We start from the raw sequence: 20,692 nt of genomic DNA on the forward strand, positions 1-20,692 counted from the left end.
TGAGTGACAAGTTTTAATAAATGTTTTTCCAATGTTAGTTTTATGAATGGTTTTAACGTATAAGCATTTTATATGAGATTTTTATATCATGATTTTCTTCAACGCATGCCTTAAAATGAATGTTAATAGCATGATCCATGCTTTTAGATGAAGAATTTATTTATGAGTTTAGCATGTGTTTCCCAGTAAGCCTATGCCATGTTTTATCGCATGATGAAATTTATCAAGGAAATAATGTAAGTATACACCATGTTTTACAAGGCACCATAAGTTGATATGAAATCATGAAATATGATTATTTCAAATATGTATTTTGTATATATTTCTATATGTTTAAATGTTAGTGCCTTGTACAAACCTTACTCTAATGTTGGTACCGAAGATATGGTAAAGTACCTAGATTTCAGTGATGTTAGGGATCATTGACACTGAAGGTATGGTAAGGTGATCAAGACCCAATTCGGCTTTAGGTGCACACATGACTATGTTATTGACATTGATGAGATCCAGCAAAAGGGATCTCTCTCAACTAAGGTTATTAGGGATTGGGCAAAAGAGCTTTCCCACATGTTCAGGCAGTGTAGTGAAGTTTTTCATAAATATGCTAATGAGTTTATTTTAGGGTTTTCTTATATGATATATTTTTATGATTTCAATTCCATTTCTGAAACCCTTATTATGATTTTATAACCATTTCCTTGATAAACAAGTCCACATTAGTTATGATTTAAAGTATGTTTTATTTAAAATAGTTACTCAATGGGTCTTCTAGCTCATTCTTTAAAAATATTTTCCTCCCCAGGTAGTAGTCGACATCCCGAGGCCTAGCAGTTCTGCCAGGTAATCACTTCTCAGGCCCACAGAGAGCAGAAATTTAGGTGGCTCATCATGTTTTGTTATTTAATTTTATGTCCATGTCAAGGGAAAATGGTAGAGTTGTGTTAAATAGATGTTATGTTTGATTGTGGTTTATGAAAACTGTTATGTATGTTGATGTTGATATTTTTGGTCACCAGTAAATTATATGCTTAAAGCTGTTGCTAAAACCGTGTGTTAGGTTCTAGAGGATTATAAACTGCTAATCAGGTGTAACAGGTGCTAAGGATATAGGTTTTCAGGATTATGTTGGGCAATAGTTGTCATAAAAGGATTGGCAATTGCTGTCTTCACACCCCTTCTCGAATTAAGAGGGTAATTTGGGGAGGGGTGTGACAGGGAGGGTTATCCAATAGCTCAACTGTTATATGGGTTTAACAGAAACTTAGGTTGTCATAACTGATGATGGCATTAAGGATCCATTGACCTATGAACGGGCAATGAATGATGTAGACCGAGACTAGTGATTCACAGCCACAGACCTCGAAATGAAGTCTATATATTTCAGTTCGATATGGGAACTCATAGATCAACTGAATGGGATAAAACCTATTGGTTATAAATAGATCTACAAGAGGAAACGAGACCAAGCCGGTAAGGTGCAGATCTTTAAGGCTCGACTTGTGGCAAAAAGGGTTATATGTAGAGAGAGGGGGTAGACTATGAAGAAACCTTCTCCCTTGTTTCCATGTTGAAGTTGATTAGAATATTCTTGTCCTTTGCCACTTTTTATGATTATGAAATTTCACAAATACATGTCAAAACAGCCTTTCTGAATGACAATCTTAAATAGAGTATCTAAATGGCTCAACCAGAGGGGTTCATTAAATAGGATAAAGAGGAAAAAGTCTGCAAGCTTAAACGACCCATTTATGGGTTAAAAAAAATCCAGATCTTGAAATATAAGATTTAACACTGCGATCAAATCTTTTGGCTTTAAACAGAATGTTGACGAACTTTATGTCACAAGAAAATTTTCAAAACCACTGTAGCCTTCCTAGTGTTGTATGTTGATGACATCCTACTCATGGGAATGATGTAAGATTCCTAACTGGCGTTAAACAATGGCTAGTAACCTAATTCCAGTGAAAGATTTAGAAGAAGCTCAGTATGCTCTTGAATCCAAATCATTCGGAAGTGCAACAACAAAACATTAGCCATGTCTCAAGCATCATATATAAACAAGATGTTGTCTAGATATAAGATACAGAATTCCGAAAATGGTTTGTTACCTTTCAAGCATGGAGTTTATCTATCAAAGGAATAGTGTTCTAAGACACCTTAAGAAGTTGAGGATATGAGACGTATTTTCTATCCATCAGCAATTGGTAGTCTAATGTATGATATGTTATGTACACTATCTAACATATGCTATGCAGTGAGAATAGTCAGTAGGTATCAGTCCAATCCAGGATATGATCATTAGATTTTCGTTTAAAAATATCCTCAAGTATCTTAGAAGAACGGGGGATTATATGCCCGTGTATGGATCTAAAGATCTAATCATTATAGGATACACTTACTCTAATTTTTAGACCGATAAAAATTTGAGAAAATCTACATCGGGATTAGTGTTTACTCTAACGAAGGAGTATAAAGCAAGGTTGTAATGCTGACTCCACCATGTGAAACAGAAAAGGAAGTTGTATGGCTTAAGTTCTTGACGAATTTGGAAGTGGTTCCAAATATGCATCTTCCTATCACCCTCTATTGTGATAACAGTGGCGCACTTGCAAATTCTAAATAACCTAGAAGCCATAAGCGTGGAAAGCACATTGAGCGTAAATATCATCTCATCGGAAGATTGTGTAACGAGGAGACGTGATTATCAAACAAATAGCTTCGAAACACAACATTATTGATCCGTTTACAAAGGTTCTCACGACTAAAGTATTTGAGAGTCACCTAGTGAATCTAGAACTACGAGTTATGTAAATCTAGGGTAAGTAGGAGAAGTCATGGATATGTGATGCCCTAATTTATTTTATTATGTTTTTTCTCTCACACTCAACATGATATGTAAATAACCCCACTGGAGTTTTAGTGCAAGCAAGAATTTGTTGGATTTTATGTCATAAGACTCTTGGTTTGTAAACAATAAACATATTCTATTTTTTATTAAAGTTGTTATTGAGGTTTATTCAGTAAAGATGTTATTGAATATGTGAATTGCACTTAAAAACCCTAAATCTAATAAACTAAGAACCCTTGGCTATTACATGAGTACTAGAACTATATCTGGAGACATAAATGTGGATCAAGTTCGAGTAAATAGCCAAAACAATATATAGTATAAGGTAAGGTTTGGTACCTTATCCTGGAGACACTATGGATGCGACCCACTTTGTATTTGGTACAAATGATGTGATTCTGAATCGTTCATGTGGAGACATACGAATGGAGGCGTCCTATGCAATGAGTTTGCATAAGACCAAATCGTGAAATAGTCACTTTTACTTTATAACACCGTTTACTGTTAAGATTGACTAGTTCAATACGATGACCTAGATAACTTGATCTTAATCTTGAGCTAACTATGAACTCCTGTTTATTTGGGATTATTCTTTAATCTACATGGGTGAGAGTGGCCCGAGTTCATCGACTCAATAAGCGCCCCCCCCCCCTTTGGGATAAGATCGAGTAGATAGTTGGGGACATAGTCCTGCAAGATGGAATTTACTCTGACCCGATTCTAAGGATAGTAAATAGGTTGTTCTCTTAAATACTGACTCCAAGTCATGAACAAGAGGTCCCACCCTCTCATTGACTCGATAGGGACTCAGTTTAGTGGTTGAACCAACTGTAAGATGTAATTATAGAAGTAAAACGGTAATTTTGACCCAACTGTAATTACGAACAACATGTGAAGGATCGACTTACTAATCATGATTATATTGAGTGGACAGAAATATATCTACAGTGAGGAGAGTACAGCTACTGGACTATAGTGGAGTGCCTCGATAGTTAATGAATGTTGGTTAACTAGGTTAAAGAGTTTAGCTGGTTAATGTTGGATCGTTGGAGCTCATGATCTGTAGGACCATTAGGTTCCACTACTAGCTCATATCAGACTAAACCTTAGAACAGTGTGATGAGAAAATTTGAATTGTTCAAATTCGGCTTAGGGAGTAATCATTATTTATATTCGATATACTTGACGTTTTAGAGAGTTAGAAATATTTAAATGTGATTTAAATATTGCACACATGAATAGGGATTCATGTTTGGAATTGGTGTTGAATATTATTTAATATTATTAATTAAATTGTTTAATTCGTTATTTAAAATTGATTTAAAATTATTTAATATTTGATGTCAAATTATTATTAATTAAATTGTTTAATTAATTAAATCGATTTTTTATTATTTTTTTAATTTTTTTAAATTAATTACAATTAAATATTAATTATTTTGAATTAATTTATATTCTGAATTTTATAAAAATTCAAAATACTTGAGAAAAGTGAGATTATCCCACATTTTTCACTTTGGGCTTGTTCAACACCTAAAATTCCATTCAATTATAGTTAATTTTGAAAGAATTTTGTTGCCAATTTTTTCATGGATTTGGAGTGCATAATTTCTTCTTTAAAAGAAGAAACTTTAGCTGAGAAATGGTTAAACATTTTAGCTTTCGTAGCTCAAAATTTCTCTCACAATTTCTAAGCTCCAAAACTCTTTCAATCTCTTTTTTCCTTCAAATTCATCACTAATTTGGATTCCACAATCCGTTTTAAGACCGGAGAATAGCAAGGAAGACTCCAGAGGAGGTCCATGAAGTGTTTGTGATAAAAAAAAAAAAAAAAATGGGCCCTTATAAGTTATAATGGTGGGCTTATGGGCTTGAACAAATACAATAAAATGGTATATTAATATCGTGCCTTAACATTTCCACCTCAATTTTTCTTTCTTTGTTATCTACTTTTCACCAATTTTTTAAAAAATCAAGCCAAACTTTGAGAACTAAAAGGTAGTTTTCAAAAAGTTGTTTTTATTTTTGGAATTTGGCTAAGAATTCAACCATTGTATTTAAGAAATATTCAAATTATTATAAGAATTGTGTATAAAATAGACCTAATTTTAGAAAACGAAAATAAAAAACTAAATGATTACCGAGTGAAGCATAAACAGTTTGATAATATTTTTCAAAATCATTATTGCCTGGTTTCAAAAAATACGAAAATCGCTTTCAAGGATGAAAAAAAAACAACATTTTCCTACTTATATAGCAAATGTATCTAAAATTTAATTTTTGATAAACTTTCTACTTGATTAGAATGGTAGAGGTAGGTAGAAGTTAATTCAAACCTTCACAAACATAAAAAGAAAAAAAAAAAAAAAAAAAAACTCTTGTTTTTATTGGTAAAAAATTTAATTGTGGTGTTTAAGCTTTCCTTATTTTCTCTCCATATTTGTTTAAGTGTATAAATAGTAGCTAGCACTAGCACCACTCACCACTGGCCCCTTAATAAGGAAATATTTTTGTGGGCAAGGACATTTCGAATTTTAAAAATCATACCAAACCAAAACCAAGAAGTTACAAAATGCAATAAACTCTACGTAAATGTAATTCAATTAATAAATAAATTTCTTTATTATTGTTCAATTTGAAAAAGAAAATGATTGCGAGAGTGAGACGTGAGAGCGAGTGTAGTAAATATCCGTACGACTCTGCGCGCCTTAACAGTTTTGAGTCCTTCTCAGCATCCATCGTATGAACTCGCTTTTCGTTTCTTCAAAGTCTTTCCTTTCAATCTCCACTTCTCTTTTCAATTTTCTTTCTCCATTTTCCCACCTACATTCCCGGAAAGTTTTAGCCATCTTCCCGGCAATATTCCCGCTCTGAAAAACGCTTCTTTCCCTCTTCCACTTAATGGGGCTTCCTCATTTCTTCCAGAGATTACTTCCAGCAGTCCTTCTGTTCCACATTCTCTTTCTCTTCGATTCTTCTTCATCCTTTCGGGTTCGTTTCCCCCTTCATTCCATGACCCACTTCCTTTTTCCTTTCCAATTGAATGTGTTTCTCTGTTTCTTCTTCAGGAGGGACGAACTTGTATTGTGAACAGAAACTGCGACGCCGGATTGCATTGCGAGACCTGCTTCGCCGACGGCAATGTCCGCCCCCGCTGCACTCGAATCCAGCCGATCAGTCCGATTTCAAAGGTCTGTAATGTAACAGCGCTCTGTTTATTTCTGTTTTTTCTGCGATTGTGGGTTTTTTTTTTTTTTTTTTATTTTGGGGTTATTGGTATTTTTGGAGCAGGTGAAGGATCTTCCGTTTAATCATTACGCATGGTTGACAACCCACAACTCTTTTGCGAAATTAGGGGCGAAATCGGCTACTGGGTCTCTGATTCTTGCTCCCACGAATCAGCAGGACTCCATTACTAGCCAGCTCAATGTACGTTACCTTACTGTCTTTCCTTTTCTGCTTCGTTATTGTTGTTTCTTTCTCCTGTTTGGGTTGTGGAATATTCGAGCGAAGAGTAAAGTAGAACCTGGAAAAGGATATGTAACAATTCTGTAACGTTTATTGGGCGGGATAGCGGTCAGTCTTATCGTTCCTATAGTTGAAAATTACATCGGTTTTTGTATGTTCGGTTCACCTGCCCTGAAAGCGAACCTCTTCTATTGCTTATTGTCTCTAACTGGAAAGGCCAAAACCCCTTTTGTTTTTTCCCTCCTTCAACCTAATTTACTACCATTTGCACACTTTTTTCAGATGGAATTAAAATTAGAGCGAGTTTGTTCATTGTTGAGAATGTATTGATGTGTGTAGAAGCAAAACAGAAATCTTGGAAAATTAAGGAAAAATGTATGCTAAAAATGGTAACATCCCCTTTGAGAAAAAAATAATAAACTTTGTTTGGATTGGATTGAGTTGGAATATGATGATTAATGGGTCTTCAGTTGATATCTTTTCCAAAATTTGTCAGGATTCACTGATCCAGCTAAAATTATTTTCTTAAAAAAGACAACATACTTTTTCTTTTTCTTTTTTTATTTAGAAAATTCTTTCAGAACTCTGGGCCTTTTTGGAGCTTTTTAACATTCCAACTAAATAATTAGTTTATGTACTTAAAATGCTGTATATTCTATTCAACTACTGACTACTGTTTTTAATTCAACGTGTAGAAATGGGTAAGTAGATAGAATATTATTGAAAAACTTTTCAGAAAATATTTTAGAAAATGACCCAAATGACCAGAAAATTCCTGCCTAAAGGCCTCAACTTATAAAGTTGAACTGAATTGTTCCCATATCTTGTATCATTTTAAACTAGACAAATTTTCTGCCCTAATAGTTTAATTGAATCTCAAAACATTTATTCAACCCAGCTGAAATAGGAGCTGTGGTGGCTCCAAAAACTGAAGGAGAAGGACAATTCCCCCTTATATTTGTCTCATATATATTCGCACATATAAACTTTACAATTTAAATGTTTTCCTTCATGCCTCCCTTTAATAGTTAGAATTAAAAATTATATGCATAAAAAATAAGTAAAGTTTGATTGAAAAATTAATGATCCTGCTCCGCCTGTGAACAGTTCTATTTGGAGTGCTAGCCCTGTTTTTAGGTTGCTTTATTTTAAATGAAAGAAACATGAAAATCTTTGCTTGACAGCCCAACTCAGCCGATATCTTGACCTAAAAAGTTCAGTAAGATTTTTTTCCACTACTCATATTATAAATAATGGTTAGGCGTGTGGTTTCTGGTTTATTCCTCTATTGTTTTTTCATTTTTGGTGCAAGCGTGACTCAGTCACTTGAATATGCCACTCTTTTTTGTCTTATTCATTTTCAAATAAGCATATGGCCTCTCTCTCTCTCACATGTTCTTGTGAATCTTTTGGTCCTAGTATGTAAGAGATTCTCTCTCTCATGTGCTGGTGATTTTTTAGTCCTAGTTCTCTATTTTAATTGGGAGGAAAGATAAGGGTCGCTTGGCAACTACTTAAACTACATTGTTTAATGATCTCTCTTTACTCTTGCAGAAGGCAATTGAGGTTCATGTTGCTATCAAGAATAAGCAACCCTGAAAGAATGATAAATCTTTAAGCAAAAGCTAGCTAAAAAAAGTTAAAAACTTTTTAGGATTGGTTTCATAACCTTTTTTGTTCTGTCTTTCCTTACCCAAATGAATTCGATCATGACAACTTTTTATTGGGTTCTGTGTGAACTGCTCAAGAGATGGGTGGAGACTAGACTGCACCAAAGTTTTTTTTTTTTTTTTTCCTATTATATATATATATGGTTATATATGGTTCCTGGAGACCACCTTCCTCCTCTTTTATTTATTTATTTATTATTAATATTATTATTATTATTATTATTAATTTTTTTTTTTTTTGCCTTTTCTAATCTGGTTAAAATTTGAAAATGAAATCTAAAAAATAGTAGTATACATCCTTCTTTAAAAAGCAGAAAATTAAAGGCGGAATTATTGTGAGGCAGGGTCTTACTTTTGGAATATCTTGATGACCCTTTTAGTTTTTAACGAGAAGGAACGCGAGATCAATTTTAAGACAAAAGAAAAAATCATAATTTTAATGGGATTGTCATTTTTAGAGCAATTCGTAATCATATTAACAGTTTAGTATATTTTAGTGACTTTCACTTCAAATGAAGTGGCTTGATAAAAGTTGTGTGAATTAGATTAGATGGATACTGAGTAACTAGAATTCTCTACCCTTTGAACAATACTAGACGAATACGATACAATTTCGAATGTTTCTTCACCGCATATTGATTATTAATAAGCCTGTGTACTACACTTTTTGATGTTCAATTTTCATTTTGCAGAATGGTGCCAGAGGGTTTATGCTTGATATGTATGACTTTGAAAACGATATATGGTTGTGTCACTCTTTCGGAGGCCAATGCTACAACTATACAGCTTTTGTAAGTGTGCATATTGCAGACTGTTAATTTGGTGGTCTGAAAATTGGCTTGATATTCCTTCATTTCCTCGTTTATGTTATTTTGAACAAGTTCATGCAAATACTTTCAATGACCAGCAACCTGCCATTAATGTTCTCAAAGAGTTCCAAGCATTTCTTGAAGCAAACCCATCGGAAATCGTTACCATCATCATCGAAGACTATGTCACGTCACCAAAGGGTCTAACTAATGTGTTTGGTGCTGCTGGTCTGAGAAAATTCTGGTTTCCAGTATGGAGAATGCCCAAGAATGGTGGAGATTGGCCCACAGTTAGCGACATGATCCAGAAAAACCAACGTTTGCTCGTTTTTACTTCAAAAGCGGCAAAAGAAGCCTCTGAAGGAATTGCATATGTTTGGAAATACATGGTAGAAAACCAATGTAAGCTCATTTTCATACTTGAGTAGACTGAATAAAACTTGGAGAATCCAATAGCTTTTCTTATTGATTCAACCATTCCACAGATGGGGATGGAGGAATGAGAGCAGGTTCATGCCCGAACCGAGGAGAATCACCACCGATGAACACGACTTCAAGGTCGCTTGTAATTGTAAATTTCTTTAGAACTGCTCCAAATTTCCCTGAAGCTTGCAAGGACAACTCTGCTCCATTACTCAACATGGTGAACACCTGCTATAATTCAGCAGGAAATAGATGGCCTAACTTCATTGCTGTTGACTTCTACAGGGTAACTAACTACAAAACTAAACCATTAAATCAGTTGCTTCAAATTTCTCTGAAACTGATGACCGATGTATATACTCAACATAGTTCAATTTGGTATGAAAATATTTCAGAGAAGCGATGGGGGAGGAGCTGCCGAAGCCGTCGATGTAACGAACGGTCACTCTGTTTGTGGATGTCCAAACATTTCAACTTGCAAGGTTAGTGATTACTACTATACTACAATCACTATGGGAACTTCTTGCAATCTCTGAACATAGTTAGTTCGGAAAGCATTGAGAGATAAAGATTGAACGTAGAAGAAGATTAAGAAAACAAATGAAAACAATGGCATTGAAACTGAAAAATGGTCTAGGTAACCATTTTTCTAGCATTTTAAGATGTCAAAAAGTTTGGTTTTGATGGATCATCATACAGGAAAACATGAGATTTGGGGCCTGTGAGTTACCTGAGGCAATTGATGCAGCAACATCATCATCAGCAGCAGCAGATGTGCAAAACAGCTCCGCCGAATCAAAATGCAGATTAGCTCAATTGTTTGCTTTGACGGCCACATTACTTGCTGCACTCTTTCTCCTGTCACTCCAGGAATTTCATGTTTAGGATAGTTCTTCAATACCCTTTCAAGTAATTTAAAGGTTTTTTTTCCCTTTCCTACATGATAGATGACTATATGTTAAAAAGAACTCGGAAAAAGTTCAAAAATATTTAAAAGTCTTACAATGAAACTGCCAGTTTGGTAGTGGTTTTAAAATGATTAAAATTACTTCGATATATATCTTTGATTATTTTGTCGCTTCAATGTTTTACTTTGCACTTTTAAATGCAAAATTTTTACGGTCAAAATTAGTTGTAAATTATTAAAAGTAAATTATGGACTTATTTTAAAAATGATAGAAGTGATTTTAACAATATCAAATTACTTCCAACATCTTTTTAATCATTCAAAATCAATTTAATATTCTATTTTACACTTTTAAACTACTTTTTATACATGATTTTGAGTGATCAAAAGATATATTTGAGACTGATCTTGAATCTAACAAAATTGATATCGATCATTTCAAAACTACGGCCAAACAAAATTTTGGAAGGACTCTCAACCCCAAAGTGATTCAAGTTCTTAAATTTGAAAATAGTACTTGGATTTTAACTTACATTTTTTTTTTTAGTTCATCTAACATCTAATATATGTCTAAACCATTTGAGCTATGGTTCGCTATCTTATGAGATTTTGCATTTATGCAATTTTCGTCATTGTGTTTGATTTTGAGGAATTGGTGTAAGGTCACATTTACCCCGACTATAAAATAATAAATCAATGGTAATAGAAAAGGTGGGTCAATTTGATTGTTTTTTGTGTTGTTTACTTATGTTTTGCATTTGTATTAACACATGAAACTACTTCCAAATTTATAAGGGGAAAAAAAAAAACCAAACTGGTTGACAAACGTGCTCAATTTAATTGCGTCTACCATTACCATTATTATTACTGTTCTAAAGAAAAAATTATGAATTTTGACACATTTACAGTTATCGTTATCATTTAACTATCAAAGGTAAATATAAGAAAATTCATAATTTCAAGTAAACACAATCCAATTACATTTATAATTCAGATTCATTACAATTGATCCATAAATGAGAACTCGTTATAATTATACCAATTTTTATTACAATTTGGTAAACTTGACCAAAGTTTCTCCACCAACCATGTGGATGAAAGGAATGCAAGTTAAAATAACTCTTGTTCAAGAAATAAAAAAAAATAAAAAAAATCTTCTGAATTTTTAGTCACCAACCCATTTTGTCAACATACATTTTCCTTGAGTTAATTCTATACAAGTTGAGGTGACAAAAGAATATGTTTTTCCCCATTAATTTTTGCTAAACAAATCATTTAAAAAGAATTAAAAAATTTTGAATTTCTTTTTCTTTCTTTCCTTTCCCTCTCTTTGTTTCCTTCCCCATCGTCGTAGCCACCCTTTTCTACGCTTAGATTTGGAACACCGACCACTACCGCCGTCCTTAACTACATCCACCGCCCTCCTCCGCCGTGGTTTGGAATGCCAACAACCACAACATCGCGTAGAATTAGAATGATCGGTGTCAGCCACCACGCCCGTAACGCCGGCGGCATCCACCACCTCATTATGAACTTCCGAAACGCCATTGTCGACCAACCCTTCTTTTTCATGCAATTTTGCAATGCTAACAGATTCCTTCTTTCTCCCTCTGCACATGTCTAGTGTTGGTAGCCACCCACAGATCTGGAATCCCCAACCTCCTTCCCTAGATTTTGGACTCCGGCGGTGTTGGCGGCGACTACCCTCTTTTCCCCCAAGTTTGAAACACCGGCAGCAACCACCTTCATCCTCCTGGTTCAAATCTGAAACACCAGAATCCACAATTTCCTCCTGGTTCAAATCTGGTTCAAATGTCTCCTGAATGCTGCCGGAAGACGCATTCTCTTCCTTACCGGCAGACATCTTCTCCTCCGTACTTTGAACTGGAATGTCGTCGGCAGCCACCTGTTTTTCCTTGCCGTCATCTGGAATGCCGTCAGCCACTGCAATGCTCTCTTTCTGAGGATCTGGAATGACAGCAACAACCTCCTCCTTTTGAACGTCGGGAGGCGCCTTTTCTTCTTCCTCTCGATGATTTGAAGCATCAACGGTGATCCTTTCCCCACACAGAAAAAACCTAGGCAACCATCCTCTTGTGCAGATCTGGAATGGCCAACAAATTCCCCCTTGAGTAGATTTGGAATGCCATTCCTCATCGGCAGCAACCACCTCCTCCCCCTCCGGCGGATCTGAAACAGAGACAACCACTTTCTCTTCCCTGCCTGGATTTGGAACTTCGGAAACCGCATTCCTCCTCCGCCCGCAGATGTGTAATGTCGGCATACATTTAAAACAACTGCAGCAGCCACCACTCCCTTCTTTCTGCAAATCTGGAACGTCGACGTTTGAAGAATCTTCAGACGCCAGCGCCTCCTTCTCGAATGTCTTTGGATTGTCGTCCACTGTTTTCCTCCCTGCGCAGCAGATGTGGGATTGGAATGCTTGTAAGCATTCCACTGAATCGCCCTCTTGCTTGTTTACCTTATCATTAGCCACTTCTTCTTCTACCTCTGGAACATCAACAACCGCCTCTTCCTTGCTGGCCACCACATTCCTCCTCCTGCAAATCTGAAACGCCGGGAAACATCCACATCGTCCACAACAGCAACCACTCCCCTCCTCCTTACGCAGATCTGAACCGCCGACGACGACGACTTCCTCTTCCTTCACCAAATCTGGACCACGATTAGCCACTTCCTCCGTCCGCAGATTCGGATCGTCGGTAACCGCTCCATCCTCTTTTTGAAGAACAACTATGCTTTTTCTTCTCCCGCAGATCTGGAACGTTGGGAAACACCTGCAACCACACCCGTCCTTTTCGAGAACATCGCTGACAGCCACCACCGTCTCCTCCTCCCGCAGATTCGAAACGACGGTAACAACCTCTACCTCTGAACCATTGGTAACCACCTTTCTCTTCCTTAGAGAGAGATGGAATTTTAATGCACACTCCCGCCGCGTAGATTTGGAACTTTGCCAACAACAACAACCAGCTCGCGCAGATATAGAATCATCCACAGCCTGCACTCTGTCCTTCGGAACATCGGCGACAACTGCCCCACCATCCTCTGACGAATCAAAAACGACGACAGGGGTCCTTACAACGGGGCGATTGCCATTAACAGGTTTAGATTTGGAATTGGCATCGTTGCAAGAACCTGAATGACCGACTGAGTTTAGCCATTTAGTGAAAGTGGGCAATTCCTCCATCTGGAGGTTCCTCCGTTGGCGGGGCTTCCTTGATTTCGGTTCTTCCATTTGCTTATCAGTGGTCATAAAAAAATCGACCATGGAAGAGGAAGAGGAAGAAGAAGAAGAAGAAGAAGAAGAAGAAGAAGAAGAAGAAGGAAACTGAAAGAGAAAGAAGCAATTGGCAATGGAAAGGACTCTGAAAATTGGGAATGAGGTTCCCACATTCTGACCTCTCCACAGCCAATAATTCCCTTGGAAAATAGCTTCAGAGGAGAGAGAATATTCATATTTATTTTCTATTTTTGAAATGCCACGCTACACAGAATTACTTCATAACTCTTTTTTTTTAGTTAAAAACAAAATTTTAATCCTTTTCCCCGTAATTATCAAAAACAAAAAACAAACAACTCTCTCCAATGCTTTTAAAAGTTAACTTTTACACACGTTTCAAAATTAGAAATTTCAATGTGCGTTGACCTAGAAGAATATTTCACATCATCACATCAATTCAAGTCATAGAAACCCTGTTTTAAATCTTAATTTCAACTTAAAAAAATATAAGCCTATTTTTTAAGAAGATTTTCAAAATTAAAAAAAAAAAAGAAAAATAATTTACACAAAAAATAATCTTTTTTCAATAGAGGTTATCGAAAGTTTATTAGTGTCTATCAATAAAACAAAATGATAGAAGTTCATCATTGATAATATGCGATAGATATTTATAATATTTTTTTGTTATTTCTGCAGTTTCATATTTTTTTTATTGGTGAAATTTTTCCTTTTTTTAACACTGTGTATGATTTTAGTTCTTTTTCACTTAAATATTTTAATGGTAAGAAAAATAAAAAATATATTTTATAATTAATAATGTTGTTTTTATTAATGTATTTAATTGAGTAAGTTGAATTTATGGTTTTAATTTTATGGACTTGGGTTTAAACTAAAACAGAGGATGAATAATGTATTTTATTAGTTCTATTTCTATTTTTCTAAAAAAAAAAAATGTGACTAATTTGGGTATTATCGTCACTCACAAGACAAATTTGGTAATTGTGTTTTCTTTTTAAGAATAATAGGAAAGAGTATTAGTTGGTTCTAATTTTAGTACAAAATAAAAGGTTCTACTTTTTGATGTATAACATTTTTTAGCGGGATTTGAGAAATTTTCACGTTCTAGATTGAGTGTTTTTTTATGGCTAGATTTAATTGACTTATTGAGCCCTTTTTTAGGGGGGAAAAAGTTTTGGGTTAAATGGTTATAATTAGCATTTATAGTTTATAATTAAAATAGTCATTATGATGGAATAAAATCATAATAAATAATCTCCGGCGTGTTTCTACCCATCCATAAAGACTATTTATAAGATTTTTATCAAATCATAGAGACTAACTTTTATTTTTTATTTTTTAATTCTACAACTAAATTTATAGTTTAACCAATAATTAAAAAAAAAAGTTAAAAATATCATTTTGGTCATGTAGTTTAAAGTTTGTTTAAATTTAGTCTCTACTTTCAGATGTTTAATTTTAGTAACTAAACTTTGAATAAATATTAATTTTTGTATCTACTACTAGTTTATTGTTGATTTCTTAAAAAACTTATATTCTCTACTAGTATTTTTACTTATAAATTTTGAAAATATATTATATATTACAATTTTTTTTTGCATGAAAATTATTATTATTATTATTATTTTTGAAGTCAATTTTGATACAAATTAATTTTAAGAGACTACATTTAAGAATTAGACTATGGACCAAAATTGGACTGAACCAAGGGAGACACCGTACCATCAAGACTCAAATCTGAAACCCAACAATGCAATTATAGATTTGAGAATGAAACCTAGTAGTAGAACATTCTTTCCTTCGCTCGGGATATTTCAATGTTAATGATACATTGAACGTTGTTTGTTGTAGTCGTAGGGCTCACCATAATTTCCTTTCCTTGTTTCTTCTCCTTTGTTATTTTTTCGAGTATTTTTTCTGTAATTTCTTCTCTCTCTTTTGGATCCTTAATGCTTTCAAGTGTCAAAGTGTTTCTTGCTTCATCTAAGAATACTACATATTCTTTTTCTAATCAAGTTTTAAGTGTCAGTGCTTCACCTCGCTCTTTTTCTTTTTCATTCAAAGTATGTACGTTGTTGAGCAAGGTCCTTTGGGGAGTAATCTTCAATTCATTTGTACATTCTTCTATTTGAATCTCCAAATTTTGTTGAGATGTTGCATCACTTTCTGTAACGACCCTAATTTCTAGTATGTTTCTAGGACATTACTCTATGCATGCATATGCTTGGCAATACATTTCTTGAGGAATATTTAAATAAAAGAGATAAAATTTTTATTTCATTAAATAAAGCTCAAATAAAGAAGGAAGAGAATTCCACAAAAAAATTATCGTTTGGGGTACCTCTGACCCAACTTTAAAATAAATAACAATTAAATGAATCAATAAATGCAATCAATGAATGTTCATAAGTTTCTAAAACTCCTAACTCCTAAACTAGACACTAGTGCATGAAACTTAAGTGTGGAAGCAATGACTCGTCCAAATGGCCAGGTCACGGATCTCTCTTGTCATTCGCCAATCTATCTCCACCTTTACCTGAAAACATGGAAGGAAAAGGATGAGTATATAAGTATACTCAGTAAGGGACTCACTATCGGGCCCACTCCGTGATTTGTTAACCTTCCCATCAAGGCACAAGTGTACAATCACATCGTAGGCATAGGCATAGGCATAAGCATAAGGAGCGAACACGAAGGTATGCTTTCATAAGTAGTGACCCCGGAGGCACAATCATAAACATAAGTGGTGGTCCCAAGGGGACACAACACATATGCATAAGGTGGGCCCGAAGGCTCACAACATGCGATGTGTATAGCCCAATGGAAGTGCTAACAGTCACTACAATCTTATACAGACATAAACATACAACCAAGGTCATAAATCATGCTAAGATCACATAACCGTTTACAATTTATCCATCCATCAAACACTGCTAGACCATATAATAGCAACATTCCATGACATAAGCGTAAGCTTTCAAAATTTTCATCTAACCAACAGGCATATCAAGGCATCTCATACTAACGTAGGAACCAGTAGAAACACATGCTTGGGTTTGAAGGCTAACCGATAGTAAATCACTTACCTAAGTTTTTTACACAACGAGGAAGTTCAATGCAAGCACGATAGCAACGAAATCCCACACACTCGAAACGAACTCTCAACACTTCAAATGAGCAATCTGACCTTCCCACACAACAATATCAATGGTTTGAAACAAATCACAGCAGCACAACCCATCCCACAAATGCATTGAAATTGCATCGACTTACTAAGAGTACCGAACTGCCCCAAACGAATCTTCACTTCCGTTGGAAACTCCCTTCACCACCATAAGTTTCTGAATTCAACCACAAAATTTCATGGATAAATTAGATTTGACCCAAGAATAATCAATGACAAACGGCCTACCAACAGAACCCGAAACTTACCTCAAATACCAGAATCTGACAACTGGCAGAGTTGAGGAGGAGTGACGCCGGCAAGGAAACAAAGGCTCTCAATAGCAAAAGATGGTGGCGACAGAAATTCGGTAGCGCGATGGCTGGACCAGGTCGGGCGATGTGGGCTGAGACGTCGGCATGGACGGGCGAACTGCAAGGATATCAATGTCCCTTATCCTCAGTTGGTGGTAACCTAATCATAGGCCAATCTTGGAAAATACAGTAGCTCCTTGTATCTAGTCAAACAAATCATCAATCTTGGGAAGCGGGTATTTATTCTTGATGGTTACTTTATTCAATTCCCTGTAGTCTATGCATAAGCGTAACGATCCATCCTTTTTCTTTACGAATAACATCGGTGCACCCCAAGGAGATACACTAGGCCGTATGAACCCTTTATCAAGCAGTTCCTGAAACTCGACCTTCAGTTTCTTCAATTTGGCCGGAGCCATTCTGTACGGATCTTTGAATATGGGAATAGTGACTGGCTTCAACTCGATCACAAAATCAATCTTTGTGGGTGGAGGCAAACCTGAAAGTTCTTCTAGAAACACATCGGGGTATGCTCTCACAACTGGTTCTAAGGTTAAAGAAATCTCAGTTTCCTTGGTGTCAACTACGCTAGCCAAGATACTTCTGGTATTTTGGCTAATCAACCTCTTGGACTTCACAACTGAAATCACCTTGGGCAAGACTACAGTCTTGGCCCCCTTGAACTTAAAGTTGGCTCCCCTATGAGGGTTAAATATCACTTCCTTATGAGAACAGTCTATATTGGCATGATTGACACCCAACCAATCCATGCCCAAAATCACATCAAAGTCACGCATGTCTAACACTATTAGGGTCACATCAAGAGTGTGGTTCGCCATTTCTAACTGACAAGCTTTTATCTTTTCGCTTGCTATCATAATTTCTCCTGACAGAGTAGACACTGATAACACATAACCCAAGGGCTCTAAAACTAGCATAGCATGCTTGAACAACGATGAAATGAAAGAGTGAGACAAGCCAGAATCAAATAACACTAAAGCATAGTGCCCCAAGACTGGGAGCATACCTGTCACTACTGTTCCAGAATGCTCAGCTTCTCGGCGGTTGGTGGCATAGACCCGACCATGCTACTGCTGTCAATTTGAACTACCTTGATGCGAACTCGAGGGCTGACCCTCTGTACTTCAGAACCAATACTAGGGTATTGGTCCGCCGTATGCCCTACATGCTTACATCTAAAGAAAGTCCCTGTGTCGATTAGACAACGTCCCTAATGACACTTCCCACATGACTTGCACACCGGTCTATCCCTTCAGACTCCTCCTGAATGTGCCCTAGTGACCTGTCTGTGCTTTGAACCTTCTGCGGAGGCCTCGGTGCTTTCTGTTCACCTTTCCACTTCTGACCTCGAGTAGATTCTTTCGTCAAGGACATTAGAAACTCTATCCCTGAGGGACAACCCACACATGCTGTCGTTCAAAAAGCTGTTGCATAGGTGGGAAGCTCAAGAGCTTGCACAATACCTCGCACCCCGTCCCAAAGTCCATGCACAAATCTTTTAGCCCTTTTTGCTTCAGTGGACACTAGATTAAGGGCGAGGCAAGATAGTCTGTCAATCTTCTCCTCGTACTCCTCTACTATCATGGTCCCCTGCTTCAGATTCATAAACTCAGTCTGCTTGTTATACCTCATGTGAGTAGAGAAGTACTTCTCGTAAAACCGCTCTTTGAACTGGTCCCAGGTTGCTTGGCCCCCACTAGCTTTTATCATTCTTTCAACTGAGCGCCACTAGCGCTTGGCATTATCAACAAGAACAAAGACAACACATTGCAACTTCTGCTTTTCTAGGTACTTCATGTACTGAAAAATCCCTTCCACAGTGGACAACCATAACCTTGCTTTAGTGGAGTCTTTTAGAGACCCATTAAATGTCGGAGGTCATCCTTCTTGAAGTTTCATAGATATCCAGCGTCCAAGGAAGAGCCTTCCACAGTGTGACTCGGTACCCTAACTTGATTCTGAACTTGTGGTGTCGGGGCCAGCGAGAATGACACTTGTTGTGACTGTGCGTGCTGAGCTATTTGCTCAGCCACAATATCCCTTAGTTGCCCTACCACAGCTTGTGTGACGACATTCCCAATAGTTGCAGCCATGGCAATGTACTCTACTGGAATCTTTGAGGAGGACGATCCTGGCGGGGGCACAATCGAAGTTCGAGGCCCGCTCCTTGGTCTAACCCATTGCCAGATTAACCTAGAAGGGTCAAGAGGCAACGAGTCCCGCCTTCTTGGATTTGCACCTCAGGGTCTTGTACGTTAAGGTTCTGCTCCCCAACTACATTCTTACCTCGACTGCCGCTTTCTCTAGTTCGTGGTGCCATACCTAATAACCACACGGAATGCTTAAAAAAACGCTAGCAGGGAAACCAGTCAAAATGACTGTACAACAGGTAAAATTTCATACATAATTCCCTAGAGAACTTTAAACGACATACTTGGCGATGACGAGAGACACATTTATGGCCATAAGGAATAGTTTGGACTCACGATGTAAGTCAGTGTACAGAACCTAAAACTTAGGCTCCGATACTAACTGTAACGACCCTAATTTCTAGTATGATTCTAGGACGCTACTCTATGCATGCATATGCTTGGCAATACATTTCTCGAGGAATATTTAAATATAAGAGATAAAATTTTTATTTCATTAAATAAAGATCAAATAAATAAGGAAGAGAATTTCTAAAAAAAGAATTTACCGTTTGGGGTACCCTAGACCCAACATTAAAATAAATAACAATTAAATGAATCAATAAATGCAATCAAGGAATGTTCATAGGTTTTTAAAACTCCTAACTCCTAAACCAAACACTAGTGCACGAAACCTACGTGTGGAAACAATGACTCGTCTAAATGATCAGGTCATGAATCTTTCTTGTCATTCGTCAATCTTGTTGGGGTTGATGCCCTAAATCTCGTAGGGTCCTGTAGTTTGTAAACACATGTATGAACATATTTTTGATATAATAATATGAGATATTTTATTCATTACAGTCTATGAAATATTAGATATTTTAGTTGCATTAACCACAAACCAATAAACTAAGATCCCTGGTTGTTTATGTAACTTAAGCATATATGTGGAGACATACAAGTAGATCGTGTTTTAAGTGATAACCTAAATGGTCTGTAGTATATGGATAAAAGAGGGAAACCTTATCCTGGTGACGCTACGAATGGGATGCTCTATACAAAGGAGTTTGTATAAGACCGGACCACGAAATGTTTAGTCTCGTTATATAACACCATTTATGTTGGGTTTTATGTCCTGAAACTCATGGTATGTAAACAATGGACCTTATTCTGATAATTCAATAAAGGTGTTATTGAATAATTCTATTGTTTAAATAGAAATCCAATAAACCTAAAAGTCCCTTGACTATTGGATGAGTACTTAAACTTTATGTGGAGACATAAAGGTGGATCAAGTTCGAGTAAATAGTCAAAATGATCTATAGTACATGGATAAGGTTGGGTACCTTATTTTGGTAACACTATTGGATACGACCTGCTCAGTAGTTGTTGCAAGGAGTTGTAAAGTGCTACAAACGGAGTGATCCTAATTCGTTCATGTTAGACATGAGGAGTGAGGGTTTCTTCGTGCAAAAGATTTTGTACAAGATCGGACCACGAAATGAGTCATTCTTACTTTATAAAGCTATTTACTATTTAAGACTGATTATTTCAAAGTGATGACCTAGGTAACTTGACCTTAATCCTGAGCTAACTATGAACTCCTGTTTATCTGGGATTGCCCTTAGATTTGCATAGGTGAGGGTTGGCTCAACAACGTCAGCTCAATATAACT

At 36.2% G+C, this 20,692-nt stretch overlaps 1 protein-coding gene across 1 annotated transcript; it reads left to right on the forward strand.

Annotated features, from left to right (window-relative positions):
* Window positions 1-5,485: 5,485 nt before the first annotated feature.
* LOC120089315 (PI-PLC X domain-containing protein At5g67130-like) lies at window positions 5,486-10,276 on the forward strand. The gene is made up of 8 exons (XM_039046753.2): window positions 5,486-5,839; window positions 5,917-6,039; window positions 6,140-6,277; window positions 8,679-8,777; window positions 8,894-9,197; window positions 9,281-9,504; window positions 9,614-9,700; window positions 9,918-10,276. The coding sequence occupies exons 1-8, from the start codon at window positions 5,750-5,752 to the stop codon at window positions 10,101-10,103; spliced, it is 1,251 nt and encodes a 416-aa protein (XP_038902681.1). The 5' UTR covers window positions 5,486-5,749; the 3' UTR covers window positions 10,104-10,276.
* The last annotated feature ends 10,416 nt before the right edge of the window (window positions 10,277-20,692 follow it).

The sequence above is a fragment of the Benincasa hispida genome, chromosome 1 (assembly GCF_027475165.1).
Source record: "Benincasa hispida cultivar pf3 chromosome 1, pf3_genome.v1.1, whole genome shotgun sequence".
Classification (NCBI taxonomy): domain Eukaryota; kingdom Viridiplantae; phylum Streptophyta; class Magnoliopsida; order Cucurbitales; family Cucurbitaceae; genus Benincasa; species Benincasa hispida.